At 48.1% G+C, this 18117-nt stretch overlaps 10 protein-coding genes across 10 annotated transcripts; 5 read left to right on the forward strand and 5 right to left on the reverse strand.

Moving 5' to 3' along the window:
* Positions 1–367: 367 nt before the first annotated feature.
* On the forward strand, positions 368–3130 carry FSUBG_12937 (cutinase transcription factor 1 beta; the record flags this gene model as incomplete). Its single annotated transcript, XM_036677775.1, has 5 exons — positions 368–552; positions 601–1195; positions 1248–1328; positions 1378–2045; positions 2095–3130. The coding sequence occupies 5 exons, from the start codon at positions 368–370 to the stop codon at positions 3128–3130; spliced, it is 2565 nt and encodes an 854-aa protein (XP_036531594.1).
* A 113-nt stretch (positions 3131–3243) lies between these two features.
* Positions 3244–5254, reverse strand: FSUBG_12938 (uncharacterized protein; the record flags this gene model as incomplete). Its single annotated transcript, XM_036677776.1, has 3 exons — positions 3244–3778; positions 3878–4843; positions 4896–5254. The coding sequence occupies 3 exons, from the start codon at positions 5252–5254 to the stop codon at positions 3244–3246; spliced, it is 1860 nt and encodes a 619-aa protein (XP_036531595.1).
* A 2386-nt stretch (positions 5255–7640) lies between these two features.
* FSUBG_12939 (short-chain dehydrogenase reductase SDR) lies at positions 7641–8414 on the reverse strand (the record flags this gene model as incomplete). Its single annotated transcript, XM_036677777.1, has 1 exon — positions 7641–8414. The coding sequence occupies one exon, from the start codon at positions 8412–8414 to the stop codon at positions 7641–7643; it is 774 nt and encodes a 257-aa protein (XP_036531596.1).
* A 548-nt stretch (positions 8415–8962) lies between these two features.
* Positions 8963–9348, forward strand: FSUBG_12940 (uncharacterized protein; the record flags this gene model as incomplete). The annotated part of the gene is made up of 2 exons (XM_036677779.1): positions 8963–9277; positions 9328–9348. 2 exons carry the CDS (start codon positions 8963–8965, stop codon positions 9346–9348), a joined length of 336 nt encoding a protein of 111 aa, XP_036531597.1.
* Positions 9349–10553: 1205 nt separating this feature from the next.
* Positions 10554–10832, reverse strand: FSUBG_12941 (uncharacterized protein; the record flags this gene model as incomplete). Its single annotated transcript, XM_036677780.1, has 1 exon — positions 10554–10832. The coding sequence occupies one exon, from the start codon at positions 10830–10832 to the stop codon at positions 10554–10556; it is 279 nt and encodes a 92-aa protein (XP_036531598.1).
* Positions 10833–11301: 469 nt separating this feature from the next.
* FSUBG_12942 (uncharacterized protein) lies at positions 11302–12520 on the forward strand (the record flags this gene model as incomplete). Its single annotated transcript, XM_036677781.1, has 4 exons — positions 11302–11659; positions 11714–11806; positions 11874–12262; positions 12512–12520. The coding sequence occupies 4 exons, from the start codon at positions 11302–11304 to the stop codon at positions 12518–12520; spliced, it is 849 nt and encodes a 282-aa protein (XP_036531599.1).
* A 113-nt stretch (positions 12521–12633) lies between these two features.
* On the reverse strand, positions 12634–13854 carry FSUBG_12943 (2'-hydroxyisoflavone reductase; the record flags this gene model as incomplete). The annotated part of the gene is made up of 7 exons (XM_036677782.1): positions 12634–12896; positions 12947–13238; positions 13291–13387; positions 13441–13502; positions 13553–13651; positions 13702–13772; positions 13821–13854. 7 exons carry the CDS (start codon positions 13852–13854, stop codon positions 12634–12636), a joined length of 918 nt encoding a protein of 305 aa, XP_036531600.1.
* Positions 13855–14291: 437 nt separating this feature from the next.
* FSUBG_12944 (uncharacterized protein) lies at positions 14292–15278 on the forward strand (the record flags this gene model as incomplete). The annotated part of the gene is made up of 1 exon (XM_036677783.1): positions 14292–15278. One exon carries the CDS (start codon positions 14292–14294, stop codon positions 15276–15278), a length of 987 nt encoding a protein of 328 aa, XP_036531601.1.
* A 257-nt stretch (positions 15279–15535) lies between these two features.
* Positions 15536–16695, reverse strand: FSUBG_12945 (carboxyphosphonoenolpyruvate phosphonomutase; the record flags this gene model as incomplete). Its single annotated transcript, XM_036677784.1, has 3 exons — positions 15536–15819; positions 15887–16153; positions 16200–16695. 3 exons carry the CDS (start codon positions 16693–16695, stop codon positions 15536–15538), a joined length of 1047 nt encoding a protein of 348 aa, XP_036531602.1.
* A 466-nt stretch (positions 16696–17161) lies between these two features.
* On the forward strand, positions 17162–18021 carry FSUBG_12946 (nicotinamide mononucleotide permease; the record flags this gene model as incomplete). Its single annotated transcript, XM_036677785.1, has 4 exons — positions 17162–17290; positions 17341–17573; positions 17633–17901; positions 17966–18021. 4 exons carry the CDS (start codon positions 17162–17164, stop codon positions 18019–18021), a joined length of 687 nt encoding a protein of 228 aa, XP_036531603.1.
* Between the last annotated feature and the right edge of the window lie 96 nt (positions 18022–18117).

Genomic DNA, 18117 nt, shown 5'->3' on the forward strand with positions numbered 1-18117 from the left:
GAGCATGGTTACCCCCAAGCCAGCTCAAACTAGCAAAATCACAAGCTATACTCTGTACAGGGCCAGAATATTAATAACCCTTATCTGATTCCTAATCACATCGCGTCAAGAGCAAAAAGCAAAGGCTTCCCCGTGGGGCATTTGCCCCTCTAGCCGAGATTTCCGACGTCCTCTACCATCCGTCCCACATGGGTCCAGCCCCTTAGTCTACAGTAGCCCCTAACTTAGCAGGGGGCGCCTCACTCAGCAAAGACAAGTGCAAGTTTGGGGTAAATCTGGGGTTCATTCTCCTCCGTCTCCGTCTCCGTCTCCTGCTCCTCCTCTTCAACCTCGGGTACCATTTCGATCGACTCCGCCTTGTACCAGGATGAACAACACTCAGCAACCGATTCGCTTCGCCAAGAAGCCTGTCTCGAGGAAGCGCGCGACAAAGGCGTGTCTTAAATGTCGCAAGCGAAAGGTCCGGTGTGATGTCACACGCACCTCGACGCCTTGTACCAACTGCCGACTCGATGGCTGTGAATGCGTCGTTGCTCGTCGTGCCGATGCTTTGTATGTTGTCGATGTCATCTTTACTTCTACTCTACTGACGTGACATAGTCCTATTCCTCACCGTGGCGCCTCTATCGCCTCCGACAATGCGGACCTCATTCGGGACTGTGAAGCCGTCACGGCAGCTGCTTCTACGACATCGCCGACTTCGAACGATGATAACCCCACGAGTCCTGTCGACGATGCGACTGCCGTGCTACATATATTAGAAGAGAGCGAATACAAGACATCGGTCGAGCATCAGGAACGGGTTGACCTCGAGTCGCCCACCACAAACTCCACTGAAGATGTCATCGAGGAGATTAGAGAGATCCCACCGTATACACCCTCAATCATCGAAGAGCCCAGCGAACCCGTACGATCCGAACTCAAAGCTCTATACTCGTCAATGCCCTTCCTTCGGACCCTCAACATGCGCGACTGCGATTTCCATCACCTCAACGCCCAAGGCTGTCTACGCGTCCCGTCCAAGCCGATCCTCGACGAATTCATCCGACATTACTTCCTCTACATCCATCCATTACTGCCTCTCATCAACGAAGCCGATTTCTGGAATGCGTACGATCCTACGCCTAATTCTGCGACGTCTGGGACGCCTGTTTCGATGCTTCTGCTGCAATCAATGATGTTTGCTTCGTGTACTGTACGTTTGTTGACATCACCACTTTCGTGTTGGGTTGTTCTAACAAATAAAGTTTGTCTCTAAAGAGAGTCTCCGCACGTTGGGATTCGCCACCATCCTTGAAGCCAAGGAGGCTTTCTACACCAAGGCCAAGGTAAACAACATACAGTATTATCAGTGAAGCATTTCTGACATTGGTGTAGCTTCTATACGATTTCTCGACCGACCCCGATCCCATCTCCATCGCACAGTCCGCCCTCCTCCTGACCTACTGGTGTCCGACCTTCCGTTCCGGACCTGGCAAGGCGAACAGTAGATGGCTCCGAATTGCCATTCAACACGCCAAGTCATGCGACGCCGATAGTTACGACTCTCCCTCCTATGGACTACATATATCACAACAAGATGTCAAGAGACGAAACATACTTAAACGTATCTGGTGGTGCTGCATTATCCGCGACCGAATCATGCCCCTCTGCGTTCGAAGGAACATCCAGATCACAAGTGCCCATTTCGACTTTGCCAACTGCTCTCCGTTATGTTACGATGATCTCGTCGATGAACTCGAGTCATCGCGGGTCTACAACATCGCCACAAAGCACAAGCTCATCCTCACGTTAGAACGACTGACAGAACTTTGTGTTACGTTGACAGACGTCCTGGGCCTGGTATATCCGACAGAGACATTGCCGATTTTAGATGCGGAAGCACATTCAACAGCATATGCGCAAGTGCAGGAACACAAGAGGTCACTGAAGAACTGGGCAGTGGCTACAAGACCACCGCTCGCCATTCAAGATTTGACATTGAGCTCAGGAGGATACGAGGACTCTGCGGTATTGTTCACCAACCTAGTCTGGATCTATTTCCAGTAAGCTCACATACTGCCGCTCGAAACACATTCACTGACATCTCTCCAGCGCTAGTCAAGTCGCCCTCTGCAACTACGAACTCCATCTCGGTCTAATACTAGGTCTCGTCAACCAAAATCCCACCACATCACACGAAACCCTATTCCTCAAGAACAACCGAAGAGATCTCCGAAACGCGACAAAGAGCATAGCAGAATGCTTCGCCCGACTACATCCACACCGACTCACCCGATGGCTACCCAGCAGCGCTGTAGCATGCACAGCCCTCCCGCTCGCGATGCACATGGTCGACATGAAGATGTCTACTGCCTCTTCCGCAACTGAGATATGGGCCCGTCCCGAAGTTGCTTCCAAGCAATCACGACTCAACGTCCTTATCCAAGTTTTCCGGGAGCTTCACCCCAAGTACGACGGCGTGCATTCTATTTCCAAGACAATTCGGTACTTTATGGAGTGTAGTGATCGCGAGGAACCTTCGCAAATGATGCTTACCAACGATCACGCTGATGTCCTGGCCCGAAACCCAACACAATACCTTCGACTGGCTTTGACTATCGATGTGTGTCTAAGCCAAGATCGTTTGGCTCAAGATAGTGACTTCCCAGCTGCCTTGAGACGCTTCTTCAACAGAAACCGGTCCTTAATGCCCATGCTACTAGGACAACCACAATTCGCACCAATGCCAATGACACAGCAAATAACACTCCCTCGACCGCTCTCACCGGCAACATATGCAAAAAGCTTTTCGCGATGGATGGAAGACGATCCCTCTGTGGGTTTTGCCATGCAGATGGGAATAGACATAGGACCTCAATCGCCTGTAGTCTACGAAGTTGCGGAACGAGCACAGAAAACACAGTCAGAGAGTACCGAAGAGCCATCTCCCGTGTCGGAACAGTCACAGTTCAGTGAGTCGGTCATGGGCATGGAGACGACTGAGGATCTGTTACAGCGTCTTCAAGGGGCGGTGAGTTGGGCTCAGAATGATCAAGCTTTGTATTTTGCCCAAGAGATGGGTTTGCTGTCTGATGGTATTGGGTTCAAACAAGGTTACAACCAAGATTTTAACCAAGGTTTTTTGTAAAATAGCTTGCAAGCGTTGCAATTCAATGACATGACATGAATATCTATATAACTAATATTGCTCTGTGTTCTGTTTGGGCTCTTCGTTATAACGCGATCTGTTACTCTTACTACTCAATTTCCACGAGGGTTGATCCTGCTACCACCATTTCCGGTCCTTGCATCTGCAGCCGAGTGCTCGACATGGCTCAGAAGTTCAATACTTGCGTCGGAGTATTGCTGCCCTCTACCCCCCTGGTGAGACGAATCATAAGGAGAGTCTTTCTGTCTACCTTTCTCATCCGACATTGAGTCTACAGCAAAGAGAGTCACCATATCCTCGTCTATACCCTCCAGTCTGCGCCCTTGTCGCCGTAATACCAGACGAGTATCGCCAAGTTGTTTCGACAGAGGCTCCGCGCCAGATGTTTCCGCTGCGGGGACAATAGTATCGATATCGGGGTTCCGTGTAGTTCGAAGAATAGTTGAGAAAGTGGCTGCATAGGATGCAGATGCAGACTTGATGCATAGGAGTCCGATGATCACAATAACTGCAGAGGCTAACAGGCCTAGACCGTAGGCGATGAAGAGGTTGCGAGGCTCATAGGAGAAGGCAATTTGGGTGGTCAGGTAGGTAATATTACCGCGAGATGCCGCGGTATCGTTTTGCCTGTTAGAAGTGTTAACAGAGCTTCAATCACAAAAATTACATAGGTGCGCTTGCAGTAATTTTGAGTTACTGAAAAGACTTATCGTCGCATTGTTTAACAGCTGCTGCAATGCATTCGCCATAGAGATATTCCCAATCACAGAATCAGGTGCTTCCGGGTGGTCCGTTGCTGCATTTACACCACCAAGAACTTGCATTTCTTTGGCATCCATGAGAACAGAGCTCATGATCTGCGTCTGAGTAGGTTGCATCACACCGTAGTGCGAAATCCCAAGATTTCCAAGTAGTAGCTTACCCAGGGAGTCCATGAGCGCGATGTAAGCGACAGCAGCATTGAACCGGTCCGAGTCGTTATCCTCGTTGAGACTGGCGTCACTAGACCTTACGCCGTTTAGTCTTTTGGACTTGTAGCTGATATTCTGCTGACCGTTGTCGAATGTAAAGTTGACGGCATATGACGAGTTATAGAGCGCGCATTCGATCGTCTTGTTTGCCATGATATAGCTTGTGGTCGTGTTGGATGCAGGTATATCTGGTACCACAACGAAGAGCCTAGACGCGTTGATGGAGTTGGCCGTTCGATCAATGGACGCGAGCGATGAGATGAGAGAGTAGTTCATCGCACCCCGCAAACCAGCCAAGGCGTAGCCCTCCTCAGTGCTGTTCACCGTGTTACTGCTTGGAACAAATCCAACGTATCCGGCGGAATTCCCGCAACATGTCTCGTTCTTAACAGCTTCGGCCAGCAGTTTTGCAAAGGTGGCGTTGCGAGGTGTACCGCATGAAATTGAAGGACCGTAGAAGTCGACAGAATATGAGGAATTGGGGAAGGGTGCTGGGAAAGTCAGGATGGAGCCGAGAGATGCCACTGATAAGAGCACCCTTGAGACGTAACTCGAGGGGGCGTAATATCCTACTCCGCCTACACCTGTGAATTGGGCAAAGTTGAGCATGTTATTGTAGTCGAGCAGTGGAATGGGAGCGTCGACAACAGTGATGTTTGGCCGGTCAGATACCTGGACTGTCAGGGTAGCTGGAGTAATAACTGCAATCAGCGGGAGCGCCCTGTAAATGTCAGCAACCTATAAATCATTCCGTGCTCATATGAAAGGCTCACCAAGCAATTATGGCCACTGCAGCAAGCGCCGGCGCAGCCGTCCAGAGCTCCCACGTAGTAAAGTCCCAAGCATTATGCAAGACGCCGAAAAGCGAGTTGACGCCCTCGATAGTGACGGATTTTGACCTCAAGGTTCGCCATAGTATTTGCGTGTATGCGAACCCGACCGCTGCTGACAACAGGGCTCTTGCGAGGAACGCTATACCGGTGCCGACACGGAGAAACCACTCCTGCTGATTCTGAGTCTTGACGATCCTCCCGTCAAGATAATGGTAGTAGAGATGATGACCGATGGCAAGAACTAGTCCCAGGAATAGACTTCCCGTCATGAGGACGGGCGTCAGCTTATGGACCGCCATGTTGCGGTGAATGTGGGTTTCTGGCAAGGTTAGGAATCGTCGCCGTAAATAGTTGACCTTTTCGATTACAAGGCGTATGTTGAATTCGTCAGGAGAGTCTCCCAACTATACACCATGCCGCAATCGTCTATGAGTCAAGTTTATATTAAAACAAAGATCAAAGAAGAGAGCCATGCCAGGCAGAATCTCGCAAGGTTATCCTGTTTTCTGCCTACGGCCCCCAACTTGGGGGCCAAATCCAATTGCACCCCTGCAAAGAGCCTCAAGATATCTTACCCCGCAACATGAAACATTGTCGTATCAGGGGCGATATACAGGATTGGCAAGGCATGCACTGTGTTACCCCAGTATTCTTGACAGAGAGCAGGAAAACGTCAGACCTTGATATAGGGTATTAAAATAAACCCGACAAAAAATTATCCTACGTATATACTAAACTTATGCTAAATTAGCTAATAAGTCTTTCTGTTACTTAAAATTAAGGTCCTGAGTTTTCTTTCCTCCCCTAGAGAGTGCAGGCCTGAAGACATTCAGACACAGCACCAAGTTCTCAACGTAGTCTAAGCAGCTTCACGAACTTTACAGCTAACTACCTCTTCTAAGATCCCCTGGTCCTACCAAAAATGGAAACTGGGCAATGTCCTTCAGCCCCCGCAACAATAAGGGCACGCCATCAAAGCCACTCCCTATATGGCGTGACCAGTAGCGTTGAATGCTTCTGCCCGACCCTTCAAGCATGCTACTGAATATGATCAAGAACAGGTATGAGGCACGACCCATTTCTGTTTCTGTCTAGACACCTTGATTGTTGAAATGATTGGCAACTGTATTATGAGCTACCTACAAAACAATTTGTTATATAGTCCACAATAGACAAGGAACCGACCCTGTACAGGAGTTATGGGAAAAGGATAAAAAGTCGGAGAATGTGAGAAGACAAGGATATACATCCAAGATTTAAGAAAGGTATGGACTACAAGAGAAGCTGATCAGTCACTATCCGATGCTTGCAGTCAGGCGCACCTTACCACTCTAATATGAAGCCAGCGGTGGCCAGCTTATTAAGAACCCCAAGATCGAACTTGCTAGAGCCTTTCGGAAGCCCTCGGTGAGCGGTTGGCTTCCAGACTTTTCAAGTAGCAGTTCCTTATCGGCTGCAGTGCTTGTTATAGGACACCTTTCTGGTACAATTGGCTCTGCTGACCTGTGGCCTAGGTTGAACATTGCTTTGTAATAATAACAGAGAGCTTGGTAGATGCAGAATGCAAAAATTGTGGATTTTAGAAATTAGATGCAGAGGTAATGATTGATTTGGAGATGGCTGAAATAAGGAAAACAAAGGCCTACGCCTTGTTTGATCAGTAATCACGAGGGCACAATCGGAGACAGTGACTAAGCCAATCCGCACTGAGCATCAATATGGTGGCTTGCAGCATGCATATCTGCTTCTGTGCCTTAAAGCAGAGAAGGTAACTGGCTTTCAGTCTGAAGAACCAAGAAATCGATTGTTGGTCAGTTCATTGAAAGGTTCCACGTTCTTGATCTGAATCATTCTGAAGAATGACAGCTATATCACAGGGAAACTGAAACCCAACCCAGCTTATATACTGACTTGTCATCGCTCGCAGTGCCGTTCCAAAGTTCCTCAAGACCCTAAAGTACTGCAACCGATCAACCTCCCTGAGAGCTGACCTTGGGTTTGTGAAATTGAATCTTGACCTCGGCGAGCAGCACCTGAGTTCGAACCCAGACGTGATGAGCAAAAGCAGCATCTTCCGAAATGTATGAGATCTGAACTGAGAGGCTGCACTACTGTCGTATCACTGCGAGACATGTGGGGCTCTAAGAGCAGCTATATCAGCTGTTCACTTAATAAACGGAATTATTATGTAATGGCGATCTTGTGTGGTGCAAGACAGGCGCTACCGATCAGTAAACATAAGAAGAAGCAACGCCAAAAGTGAAGACGGCTGAGACCAATTAAAGAGCCTTCACTTACCTGGGGGTTTAGTGTGCCCAGTTCAGAGGCACACATCGCAGCCTACTAGCCATCAGTTCGTTTAATAATACCAATCTGTAGCTGACCAATCACTGGTAATAGCCTGTAATCAACCAGAGCGTCATGAGAGCCACTCCGGCACTAGCTGCTTTGGTGCTACCGATTGAATTCTTGCACGCCCCAGGATGATTCGATGTCTTGTGAGGGCATCAACTTGCTCATTTTGGAGGCGGATCTAGTATTCATAGAAATGGAAATATCAGAGAGAAGTCTATTTATAAAAGCTAGTGTACTAGTTGACATGTGCCAGGAGGCCAACTCTGGATCATCGACATTTCCTTGCGTTGAGAACACATCAACTCATGAGTATATGTTCAAGGTACTGTTCTACCAAGCGATGGGCGTACCGTCGTAATTTTGAAAGGTTCCACTGAGTTCTTTACTGGCCTTATCAATAACATTGACCAAAGACGTGACACTGGTCTCGATGGTGATAGACCCATAGGCGGAAAGCTGTTCAGTAGAACCATTACCAAAAGCTGCGGCAGCCATTTCGGTCTCTACCAAGCCAGGGTGAATGACGAAGCTAGTAAGCCAAGGCTCCTCGAAGTGGAGACGTCGAATGAACCAGTTCAGAGCAGCCTTACTGCCGCCGTAAGGGCTGGTGGTAGAGGGCAGTCCCACCAAGTGTTCCATGGAGCCCATGGAGCCGAGCAGCGTTGAAATAGCAACGAAGAGGGGCTTTTCGGTCTTGCTGGCCTGCAGGAGATCTGCCACAGCTTGAAACAAAACAATAGGGCCGATGGTGTTGACCTCGAAGTGCTTCTTGATGTTGTCCACGGTTGTGTCACGAACTAGACCGCCATCGCTTGCAATCCCGGCATTGGCGATGACGATATCAAGGGCCTTAATGCCATGTTCGTTCTTAAGCGTAGCAACAGCTGCGGCAGCGTCGGAGGGCACGCTGGAGTCAAGCTTGACGATGATGAGCTTGGAATTATTGCCTACTGGCAGATACTGGAGAGCCTTGGAGGTTGGGTGGGAGGGATCGCGGACGCCGACAATGACGATGAACGATGGTCGAGCAAGAAAGATCTCGACAAGGCCTTTGCCGATTCCACGGTTTCCACCAGTGATGAGGACTGTAGATGGAGAAGACATGGCGGGTTTGTTTGGACGAGTGTTTAAGAGTATGAGTTATGGTGATAGGAGTAATAACTGTTGCGATGAATGGGTTGATTCTGCTGTATTTGTTTCCTTGTCAAGTGCAAACAGTCGTTATATATATTAATCCGGGCATAGCACAAGACCAGTATTTGGTTCTAGGTACTGCCTCCAGCCTATTGGAACTACTCAAATGATTGAAAACACCTATGGATTTGTCAACACGATGAATTCTTCTTGAATCATCACGGTTCTAGGACATTTACTAAGATTCATGTTGTATAATCAAACAGCCTTTCCTAATTGAGTAGGATCAATGTTATACAGTCCTACAGCCCACTAACACTAAATTAATGAATAGTAATCACTCGGCGGTTTTAGTCAATTGGTGGATTTCCCGCTATGGGAACTAGGTCGGCCATTCACACAGCCAAGGGGTTAATCTTCGGGATTTGCATCTCGGAGCATTTCATACCGAGCTCCGACAAGATCATGTGTAGTGGACGCTGTTGCTGGTCTTATCACATACCTCGAGTACTCCGTATATGGGGTCATATTCCTTACCCAACCCAGCGACACCTATCGAAACCATTCCGCCTATCACACAAAAGCCCTCTCGTCGATTCATGTACTACAATGGCCGAGCTGTTGCCCTGATGAAGCAACAGAACAACTCGCAAGTATGGCCAACTGGTTTTATAGATACCGGCGTATTCATTCGCGACGCCATTAACGGAATCAACACTTTGGGTCTCGTGTCTGATGGTCTATTTCTGTGGATTGCTCAGAACATGCCCGCAATGGGAAATCCTCATGTGGGGGGCAATGACCTTCCTTCTGGAGGCCTATACGGCAGCACTGTACGTAAACACTCCATTATTCGCTCCAGCTGTAATGGTCACGATCCCAGTGCGGGATGACCCAGCTATAAAATGTGAGAGTAAAGTTCTGATAGTGTCACCGTGTGAATCAAAGACAGCGATATTGTATTGGCTTTCTATAATGTTAATGGTTTATTTGATCTGCTGCAAGGCGTTGTTATTATTATAACCACCGCCTTTGACCGCATCGTCACCGCCATCGATCAGGGTTGCTCTGAGGACGGTGCCGCGGCAATGCTGACTGTTGGAATGTTATTGATCGTGATAATACGAGGTGTCTGTCTCATTGGCCGTCTTTGTTCGCGCTGGGGGATTGTCAACGAGAAGACAATGGAGCAGTCACCTCCAGGTACTGGAATCTGGAACGTATCTACGCCTAGAACACCAGTTAAAGTGATAGAGCGTTCAAGAGTTGGCTCCACGACGCAAATTCAGGTCAATATTCTTTGGCTTGAATGAGCTGAAGGAGGAGTCTTATCTCTCCACAATTATCTGTTGCAAAGTCTCAATGGCCTCAACTCTGTTCGCTCTAATCGGCCAATTCAGTTGTTTCACCCAAAAAGGCGACCCATTCTAGATTCATTCACAGTGCAATCATCTTTTCACCTTTCCAATAGCTTTGCATAAGCTTCGGCGCTATTACTTCTGAACAATCCAGTAATAGCAGCTTACAAGGAACACCTGATACTAAGTCAAATGCGATTCGTTAATGGGCCATTGGAAACATTGGAAATACGATAACCCAGGCAGCATCTAGATGACAACAGGCATGCAAACCCCGCAGCGTCGGACAGAAATGACCTGACAACCCAGCCACTGATAGAACCCTAGTAACTTTCGTGTCACTCTCTGCACCATATTCTACCGCAACATCCCGCAGGGCAGAGCTTGCAATCGTAGCCGACAAAGTCACCCCATTTACTAGACACACGATACCCGCCTCGGTAATGGGCGTTGCACGCCATGCCGTTAGATCTACCACGAAAGCAGGCTTGCGAAATTTCTTATCCCCAGACCCCTAATTCTTAGCAGGCGGCCACGTACGTAGCAACAGAGGCGCTACCCAAACCCCAGCCGCTGGCTCTAGACCCTTTCAGGCTAACGGCCGCATGAATGTTAGCGTCTGCAGGGATCACAGCCCCCAGAGCGAATGTGACGTGCAAACTTTGACGTAGTTGGCTTGAGTCTAGACCAGTGGCTTTGGAGTTGGTCCCGATAGAGAAAAGCAGCTCTGCGGCAATGGTCTTATCGGGGTTCAGGGATTGGTTGAGGACCTGGAAAGATGTTCCGGATTTGAACCAGCACCTATCGCCGTAGAGTCTCTGCGCTTCGCAACGTCGAGGGTCTGCGAAGATGATGGAGTAGGCTCGTCAGTTGCAGTTGCACAAGGAGCAGAAGGTGTCTGCGCTGCAGCAGCACGATGTTCGAGGGGTGTCATTCCTGGATTCGAGTCAAGAGTCTGAGCGGGCATAAACTCGTCATCTATCATGGTACTGCTGCCACCATCATCCCCATCGCCAGGGGCGAGCAGCATAGGGCTACCCTTTGTAGGGACGTAGAGCACAACCCTCTTGGTTTTGGCCTGATTAACAGCCTTGACTTGACTTTTCGAAGGTCACATAGTGAGCTCATAGAGTTTGCTGCTCGGTGTTAATAAAGTATCACATACCTCAATATTTAGGGTTCTCTTTCTAAAGTAAGACAATATCACATGCCTCAATATTTAGCTTTCTATCTCCAAAGTAGACAATATCACATACCTCAATATTCAACTTCCTCTTTCCGGCCTCAATACCTGAATGATAGACTGTTAGACTGAACTTTACTTTGGTGAAATTTATACAAGCAATACATAAAACAGCGGAATGAAAACTCTTTATAGACCAGTAGCATTATATAAGGGACATACAATCACCATACTATTTCTTTTCATCAACATCTTTTACACCAATTCACTGTCTACAAGCTACTACAATATTTCTATTTAAAACTGTTCAACCACTATGGCTAACCCTCAGTTGTGCCTTAGGTGGGAAGGTGGTGGGGAGTGGTGGCTGGACGGGCCAATGGGTTCCGTTCAGTTCACTTCTGAGGCTGCTGTGGATGTCTTTGTTGAAACAATGACTGCTGGCCCCGATGCACTGATGGGTTATGTTTTGTCCGGTGACGTATTCCCAGGCATTGAAGCGGGCAATACGGTTGCCGCGGACTATTTTTTCGCAAACTGGTTGGAGGCCACAAATGAGCTTTACCAGTATGGACGCGCGGGGTCGTTTCTCGCCGAGGATGTGGGTGCAGATAGCATCCTAAGCTGTCTCGTCGAAGCCGGAGAGTGGCTTCTTGCCTTGGGTATCAATAAGAGTAAGGTCTCCTCAACCCTACTGCAAGATTATTATAACGGCTAACGACATGAAGGTGTTGTCTCTGGCATCAAGGCTACTGCCGAGCCGACTCTCACGCATGAGGTCAAGAGGCCGATGAAGGATACGCTGAAGGCATTGGTTAATAGTAAGTTCGGAGATTTATACAATGTCCGTATTTGTGGACGAAGCAGTCGTGATAACCATAAATATAGACCCAGAGGTTTTCGCAAAGGCTACCGAACGAACCAAGCAGCTCAGAGCCGACAGAAAGAATACGGATTCTTCTAAAGCTGCAGTACAGCTCACTGGCCCTTCGAGTCCGGATTACAGTATCACCTGGTGGAATCAAACAGGCGGTGATCTTCTGACTTTGTATTTGTCTGGTATCTGGCCCGCAAGCCTTATGACCATTCACTCCATGCCAGCTAAGGAGTTTAAAGTTGCCGACCAATCTCTATCATGGTCTTGGGCATTGGGAGGCTTCGACCATGGCCCTATGGATGGCTATGGTGTTTGGAAGTTTCCAGATGGGAAATGGTTTGGTGTTAATGTTCACTGCCCTACACAGTTCATATGGATCGGTACGGCACCTTACTATGAGGTTTGTTGGTCAGAGACCGATAAAAACAACTGGTTTAACCCAGTCTCTGACCCTGCGACCCCCTTTTCTTTCCCTACATCTCTTGGCTATAATATTAACATCAAGACTACATGTGACCATACTAGTATTTCTGTTACAGTTTTTATTCAGAAAATTATATAAGTTAGTTTTGTTTAGGTTTATAAAGAAGGCACTTTTTCCTTATGTTAAGTTATTATTAGACTTAAGTAATATTTAATCACTAAATAGCTTACCTAGATTAAGTGAGATTAAAGCTACAAAGAAAGGTAAGGAAATATGCTGTTTTACTTCTAATAATAATTAAAAATATAGGAATCTTGCCTTATTTAGCTTTTGGTGGGCTTCACTCCTTAGCTCTTACCCTCCCATGCAGACTTCAGCAGCTCATGGGCCTTGGTAAACTTGTAGTCTGGAAAAGTCTGATTCCATTCATCCGAGACGGTCCAAGCTCCACGGTGGAAGGCAGTCAGAGTGCCAATGACCACCATCTTGGAGAAAGCTTCCACCTGATCCTGGGGAACCGATGGTAGTGGAAGTCGGGGATAGTTGTTAGTCTTGAGTTCTCCAGCTGCGAGGTCTTCCATCTTGAGCCACTCGATAGTAAAGGGTTCTCCTGTGTGAAGTCAGTACCTTTTTTTCCTTTTGTTTGGCCGGTATGCTCACCTCGTAGTTCTTCTCCAATCTTTAGAAGCTGACGAATAGAGATTCTATCACCACTGATACCCCCAATCACGGGCCATTCGCCTTCAAAGTCGATGGCCTTGGTGACTATGTTGGCAATGTCGTTGACACTTGTATAAGTGATCTCATCGTCAAGGGTATCTTCGACAACTATAGCATGTTTCTTGACAAGATCGACATTGACGACGGTGGTGGTGATGTACTTTGCAGTCTTGTACGGATGGCAAAGGTAATCCATAAAGCCACCGGGTTGGAAGAGTGTATACTCGATAACCTAATTGACCAGGTTAGCTTCTGCAGTGAAGAAGGTCTCTGGGCTATGCTACCTTTCTATCAGAGTTTAGGTTCTTGAGGTACTCTCTGATCTCAATCTTTCCGCTATACCATGACATGACATCTAGCGAGTCTGCGAGTTTGGCTCCTCTGAAGTATAGTAAGTCGGAATGATACTTGTCGCTGCTCAATATAAAACTTACGTTGCCCACTCAGACGGAGCGAACCTCTTCACGCCGGCCTCAACAGCTGCGTCAATGAGTCGCTTTGCGTCTCATTACCCGGATCCAAATGAACGGCAAGGAAAGAGAGAACAGTTTCGACGCCGCGGAATAAATCAACAAGCTCCGACTTGTTTTCGTAATCAGTTTTGGCCCAGGTGACGCCTGGGAGCTCTGGAAATGTAGATGGGTCCTAGGTCTGTCGGTCACCATTCAAACTGGTGAGTGATGGTCAAGATGTACCTTACGGACAAGTGCAGTGATGTTATGCTTCCCAGTGGCGACGAGTCTGTCAAGGATTTCTCTAGCGAGCTCTGAAAATGGTCAATAATTGGGAGAGTGAAATGGCTAGGCTAACCTACCGCTAGAAGCTCCTGCGATAGCGATCTTGACCATATTGAGTGACTTCTAAGTGTAGGGAGATGGGATTTGAGGATACAGTGAAGCTGATGTATTTTTTTTAAGCGACGAGGACATCATATTTATATATTTTCTTTCGCTTTAACGACGAACCCCTTTCGTTAATCAATCCAAAGAATCAGGGACTAGCTTTGCTCCGAACACGTAACCTCAATCGTTCAACCTTTTGGTGATACCGAGTCGGCCTGAGCTGTCTCCGGCGGTTACGTGATCGGGGCAATTGGTGCCAATCTCCAGCCAATCAGGTCAAGGCATCTCTGCTTACTCTCCCGCTGCAATCTTACAAATCCGAGATGTGGACTGTAGATTGTCAAGAAATTATGTTTTTTGACCAGTAAAAGACCCAAACGCAACCTACAAGCACAAATGGGTATTGTAGAGCCTCAAGATGAACTGACGGTGAGTTCCTCCGCATGAGTCTGTCCGTCCAAGCCCCAGACGCTAACAAGGGCTCTCAGCGTCGTCGTGAGCGAGGCCGACGCTCCCAAGCAGCTTTTCGCAAGAGGCAGGCCCTATCAAACCATGCGCTAGCAGATCAAAATGCATGTCTGAGGCAAGGTATACAGAGACTACTCGATGCAGCTCAAGGCGATGAGCGACCTAGGATGCTTGGCATCTTTCGTGAGCTTGCACTCGCTGCTGATCTTGAAGTTTCACCGAAACTCGCCATGGGAGGGACAGGGCTTTCGAGCACTGAGGCTTCAGATGGCGATACTCCCACCACAGATACCAACAGCTTCCAGAGCTTGTTCGGCGACATTCCCCTGCCAGTGAACCCATCGCAAACAACCCAGTATCGTCTCCAGTGTAGCATGTGGCTAGACCCATTGCATTACCTCCGCGTCTCGCTCCCTCCTCAAGATATCTTGCCATACCTTGGCGCTGGTGCAGAGACATTTGCTGGTCTTCTCTTCTGGTCCGTCATGGAGCATTACCAGACAGTATGCACGCAACACAACGCCAAAACAGTCATCCAAAAAGGTCTGAAGCACTCCAAAGCCACAGCAGACATCAAGCCCTCTTTCATCGAAACCATGGCAAAGGCAAGAGTCGAGTATAAGCAAACCGGTTCCATCAGCCAAGCACATGCTGTCGCCGCTGAAAAGGATCTGGGGCTTGTACTGTGCAATCTCATTGAGACAGAGTATCGATCCACGGGCAAGGATCCAGACCAATGGCTATCGTGTATTGGGATTGAGAAACGACTAAAGAAGACAATGAGTGATGATGTGTTGGAAAACTTGAGAAATGCTGCGCTTGGGCAAGGGAACACAGGCCTACACTATTTACTGGAAAATGCCAAGTGCAGGCTGTACGATAGCTGTGTCTGTTTTGGGGATGGACCTCGATGGGATGTGAAGATTGTTGATGAGCTGTTCGCTCCTTTTATAGAATACTGAGGAGAAAGGAACATGCTGAAATGAAAAGAGGCACTTTGTTATAATCTTTCTTGAACCCAACATTTTCATGTCCTTGTTGAGTTGGGCGACTATGACTAAGTGGCAAAGGATTATTAGTTCAATGCTACATAGCTCAATTTCGAGGATGTTTTCGACACTAGAGAAACGCTATAAGTTCAATTGGTAGACAGCAGATCCCTAATCCCTCTACCGAGCCCTCACGGGGAGGGCATGCCGTTTTGTACTAGATATGACGACTAAGAGTGACCGTTTGTGGAATCAGTTACGAGACCGTCGTCTGTGAACTTGTACCTCTCCTCCAGATCCCAGTACTTGTTGAATCCAACACCTTCACAGACTTCATTATATGAAAGAATCATAGGCGGCTTCCCCACCGTCATACTCTTCTTGAGTTCTTCCAAAGTCTCGCGGATACTCTTGAGCTTAGCAGCAACAAGCGTCCAGGGATAAGCCACAGCACAGAACCCAAGTTCTGCAAGGTCTTTTGCGGATAGGTTCTCGGTCTTTCCTCCTTCAATGACTAACACAATAAATCATCACTCATGTGAGCGACTAGGGTAAGATCGCACCCAAGCGGAGTAACTTACTGTTTGCAAATGTAGGGATTCCAATTTCTTCTACGCATCGCCGCATAGACTCACGATCGGGAAGGGCCTCGACAAAAACGGCATCGACACCGATTCTCTTGAACTCCTTCGCACGGCTCAAGGCCTCCTCCCAGCCGTGGATCAGAGCGTCGGTTCTCGCTAGGATAAAAATATCCTTGCCTTGATCGCGAGCGTCGCAAGCAGCCTGGATACGAGCATATGCCTCGCCACGAGAGACGACAGACTTGCCCTTGGTATGGCCACAGCCTGGGGCACTTAGCTTTAGATCATCCTGGTAGTATGCAAAACTTACGCTTTGGCCAAGTTTGATCCTCAATCATGATTCCAGCAGCGCCGGCGTGGACATAACTCTCCACCGTTCTTTTCACATTCAGTGGGCTGCCGTAGCCTGTATCTCCATCTGCCATGACAGGCACAGAGACCTGCCGCACTGTTTCCTGGATCTTATCGCACACCTCAGCCATAGCGATATAACCAGTGTCAGGCAAACCATAAGCACTAGCCACAGCATACCCAGCAAGGAAGATCATTGGAAAACCAGCTTCCTCACAGAGTCGCGATGAAAGACCGTCATAGCTGCAGCAGTGGGCGAGGATCTTGGTAGGGTCATTGTGAGCTTCAAGTATCATTGTGCGAAGAGCTGACGCGTGGACGGATGGGATCTTGCCGCGGACGTTCTGCAGAGTACCCGTTACATCTGCGGTCTGGCCGGGCTTGCCAGGCTTTTGCAGGGTTGGGGGGTTGAATGGGAAGGGGTAAGGGGTGCTGTTGACGATGGACTTGGACATTGTGAATGGGGGTATTTAATGCTGATGTGTGCTATAGGATTGATGAGATGATTGATGAGGAACAGTCGAAACAAAGACGTTTAAGAAACACCTTATATAGGTGAGGTCTAGGAATAGGTAAAGGTTCGAGCCCGTTGAGATTCGGATATGCTCGGAAAGTGACGGATACTCATCTATCCGGAGCAGAGCAAGCTCCGGATCTACGAATACCTCCCCGGGTATTTCTCAGAAAATCTGGGGTATGCGGGGTCCCCGCATCTTGAATCTGGATCCTGGATCAGATGCCCCCTTTCTGCGAGCTACAAACTTTGAACCCCGGAGACTGACGGGATCTGTCGAAGATAGCTCCACAGGGTTGCAAAAGCGATAGGCCATCTCTCGACTACTAAAACCCCTTGAACCCCCCCGACAATCCCAACTCATCAAGCTTCATCTATATTCCCAATTAGCCTTTTGGTACTCCATCATGATGAATCACCCAGAGTCTGAGCACAAGATGTCCCTGGGCACAAAGGAACTTGAACATGCACCAGAACATCATGAACAGCAACGCGTTGACGTTCCCGAAGAGGCCAACAAGCGTATCAAGAAGACAGTAAGCTACTACCAGTGCTACATATAACAATTATACTGATGGTTATCTAGTTCGACCGCCGTCTTCTTCCTATCGTCTGCTGCCTCTACATCCTATCCTATCTCGACCGAGGAAATATCGGCAACGCCAAAACCGCCGGCGCAAAAGACGACCTTGGTCTCAGCGACTGTGAGTGGGCATGGGTCCTCAACGCGTTCTACATCTGCTACGTTTGCTTCGAGTGGACCAGTGTTTTCTGGAAGATCTTCCCTGCGAGTAAATACGTCGCCGCGCTTTGCGTTTGGTAAGCAAGTCTCCATCTCAAGGTGACCATGATAGGCATTAATCGTGTGTTTCTTGTAGTTGGGGAACAGCAGCCATGTGCGCTGGTGCTGTGCACAATCTTGGTGGACTTATTGCTTGCCGATCGCTGCTTGGTATATTCGAGGCTGCGTTTGGTGCAGGTGCACCGTATTTTCTGTCCTTGTTCTACCGTCGTGATGAACTAGGCTTTCGTGTTTCTCTCCTCCTGGGGATGTCGCCGTTGGCGAATTGCTTCGCTTCTGCGTTGGCGTACGGTATCACTCATATCAGTGGCTCACTGGAGCCTTGGAGATACCTCTTCATCATCGGTACGTGGAAATACCTTTGCTCAGTCGCCTGGCTCTCAGCTTTCTGACTATTTTTCTTCTGTAGAGGGCGCCCCTACTGTAGCTTTCTCCGTCGTCGCTTGGTTCTTCCTATTGTATTAAAGTTAAAGTATATTTTCTAACCTTATAATTAACTTATTAACTTAACTCTGCTACTACCTTCTAATTACTTTAAACCTTTTTTTTAACCTTTTTCTT

This window comes from Fusarium subglutinans, assembly GCF_013396075.1.
Source record: "Fusarium subglutinans strain NRRL 66333 chromosome Unknown NRRL66333_c0000299, whole genome shotgun sequence".
NCBI classification, from domain to species: Eukaryota; Fungi; Ascomycota; class Sordariomycetes; order Hypocreales; family Nectriaceae; genus Fusarium; species Fusarium subglutinans.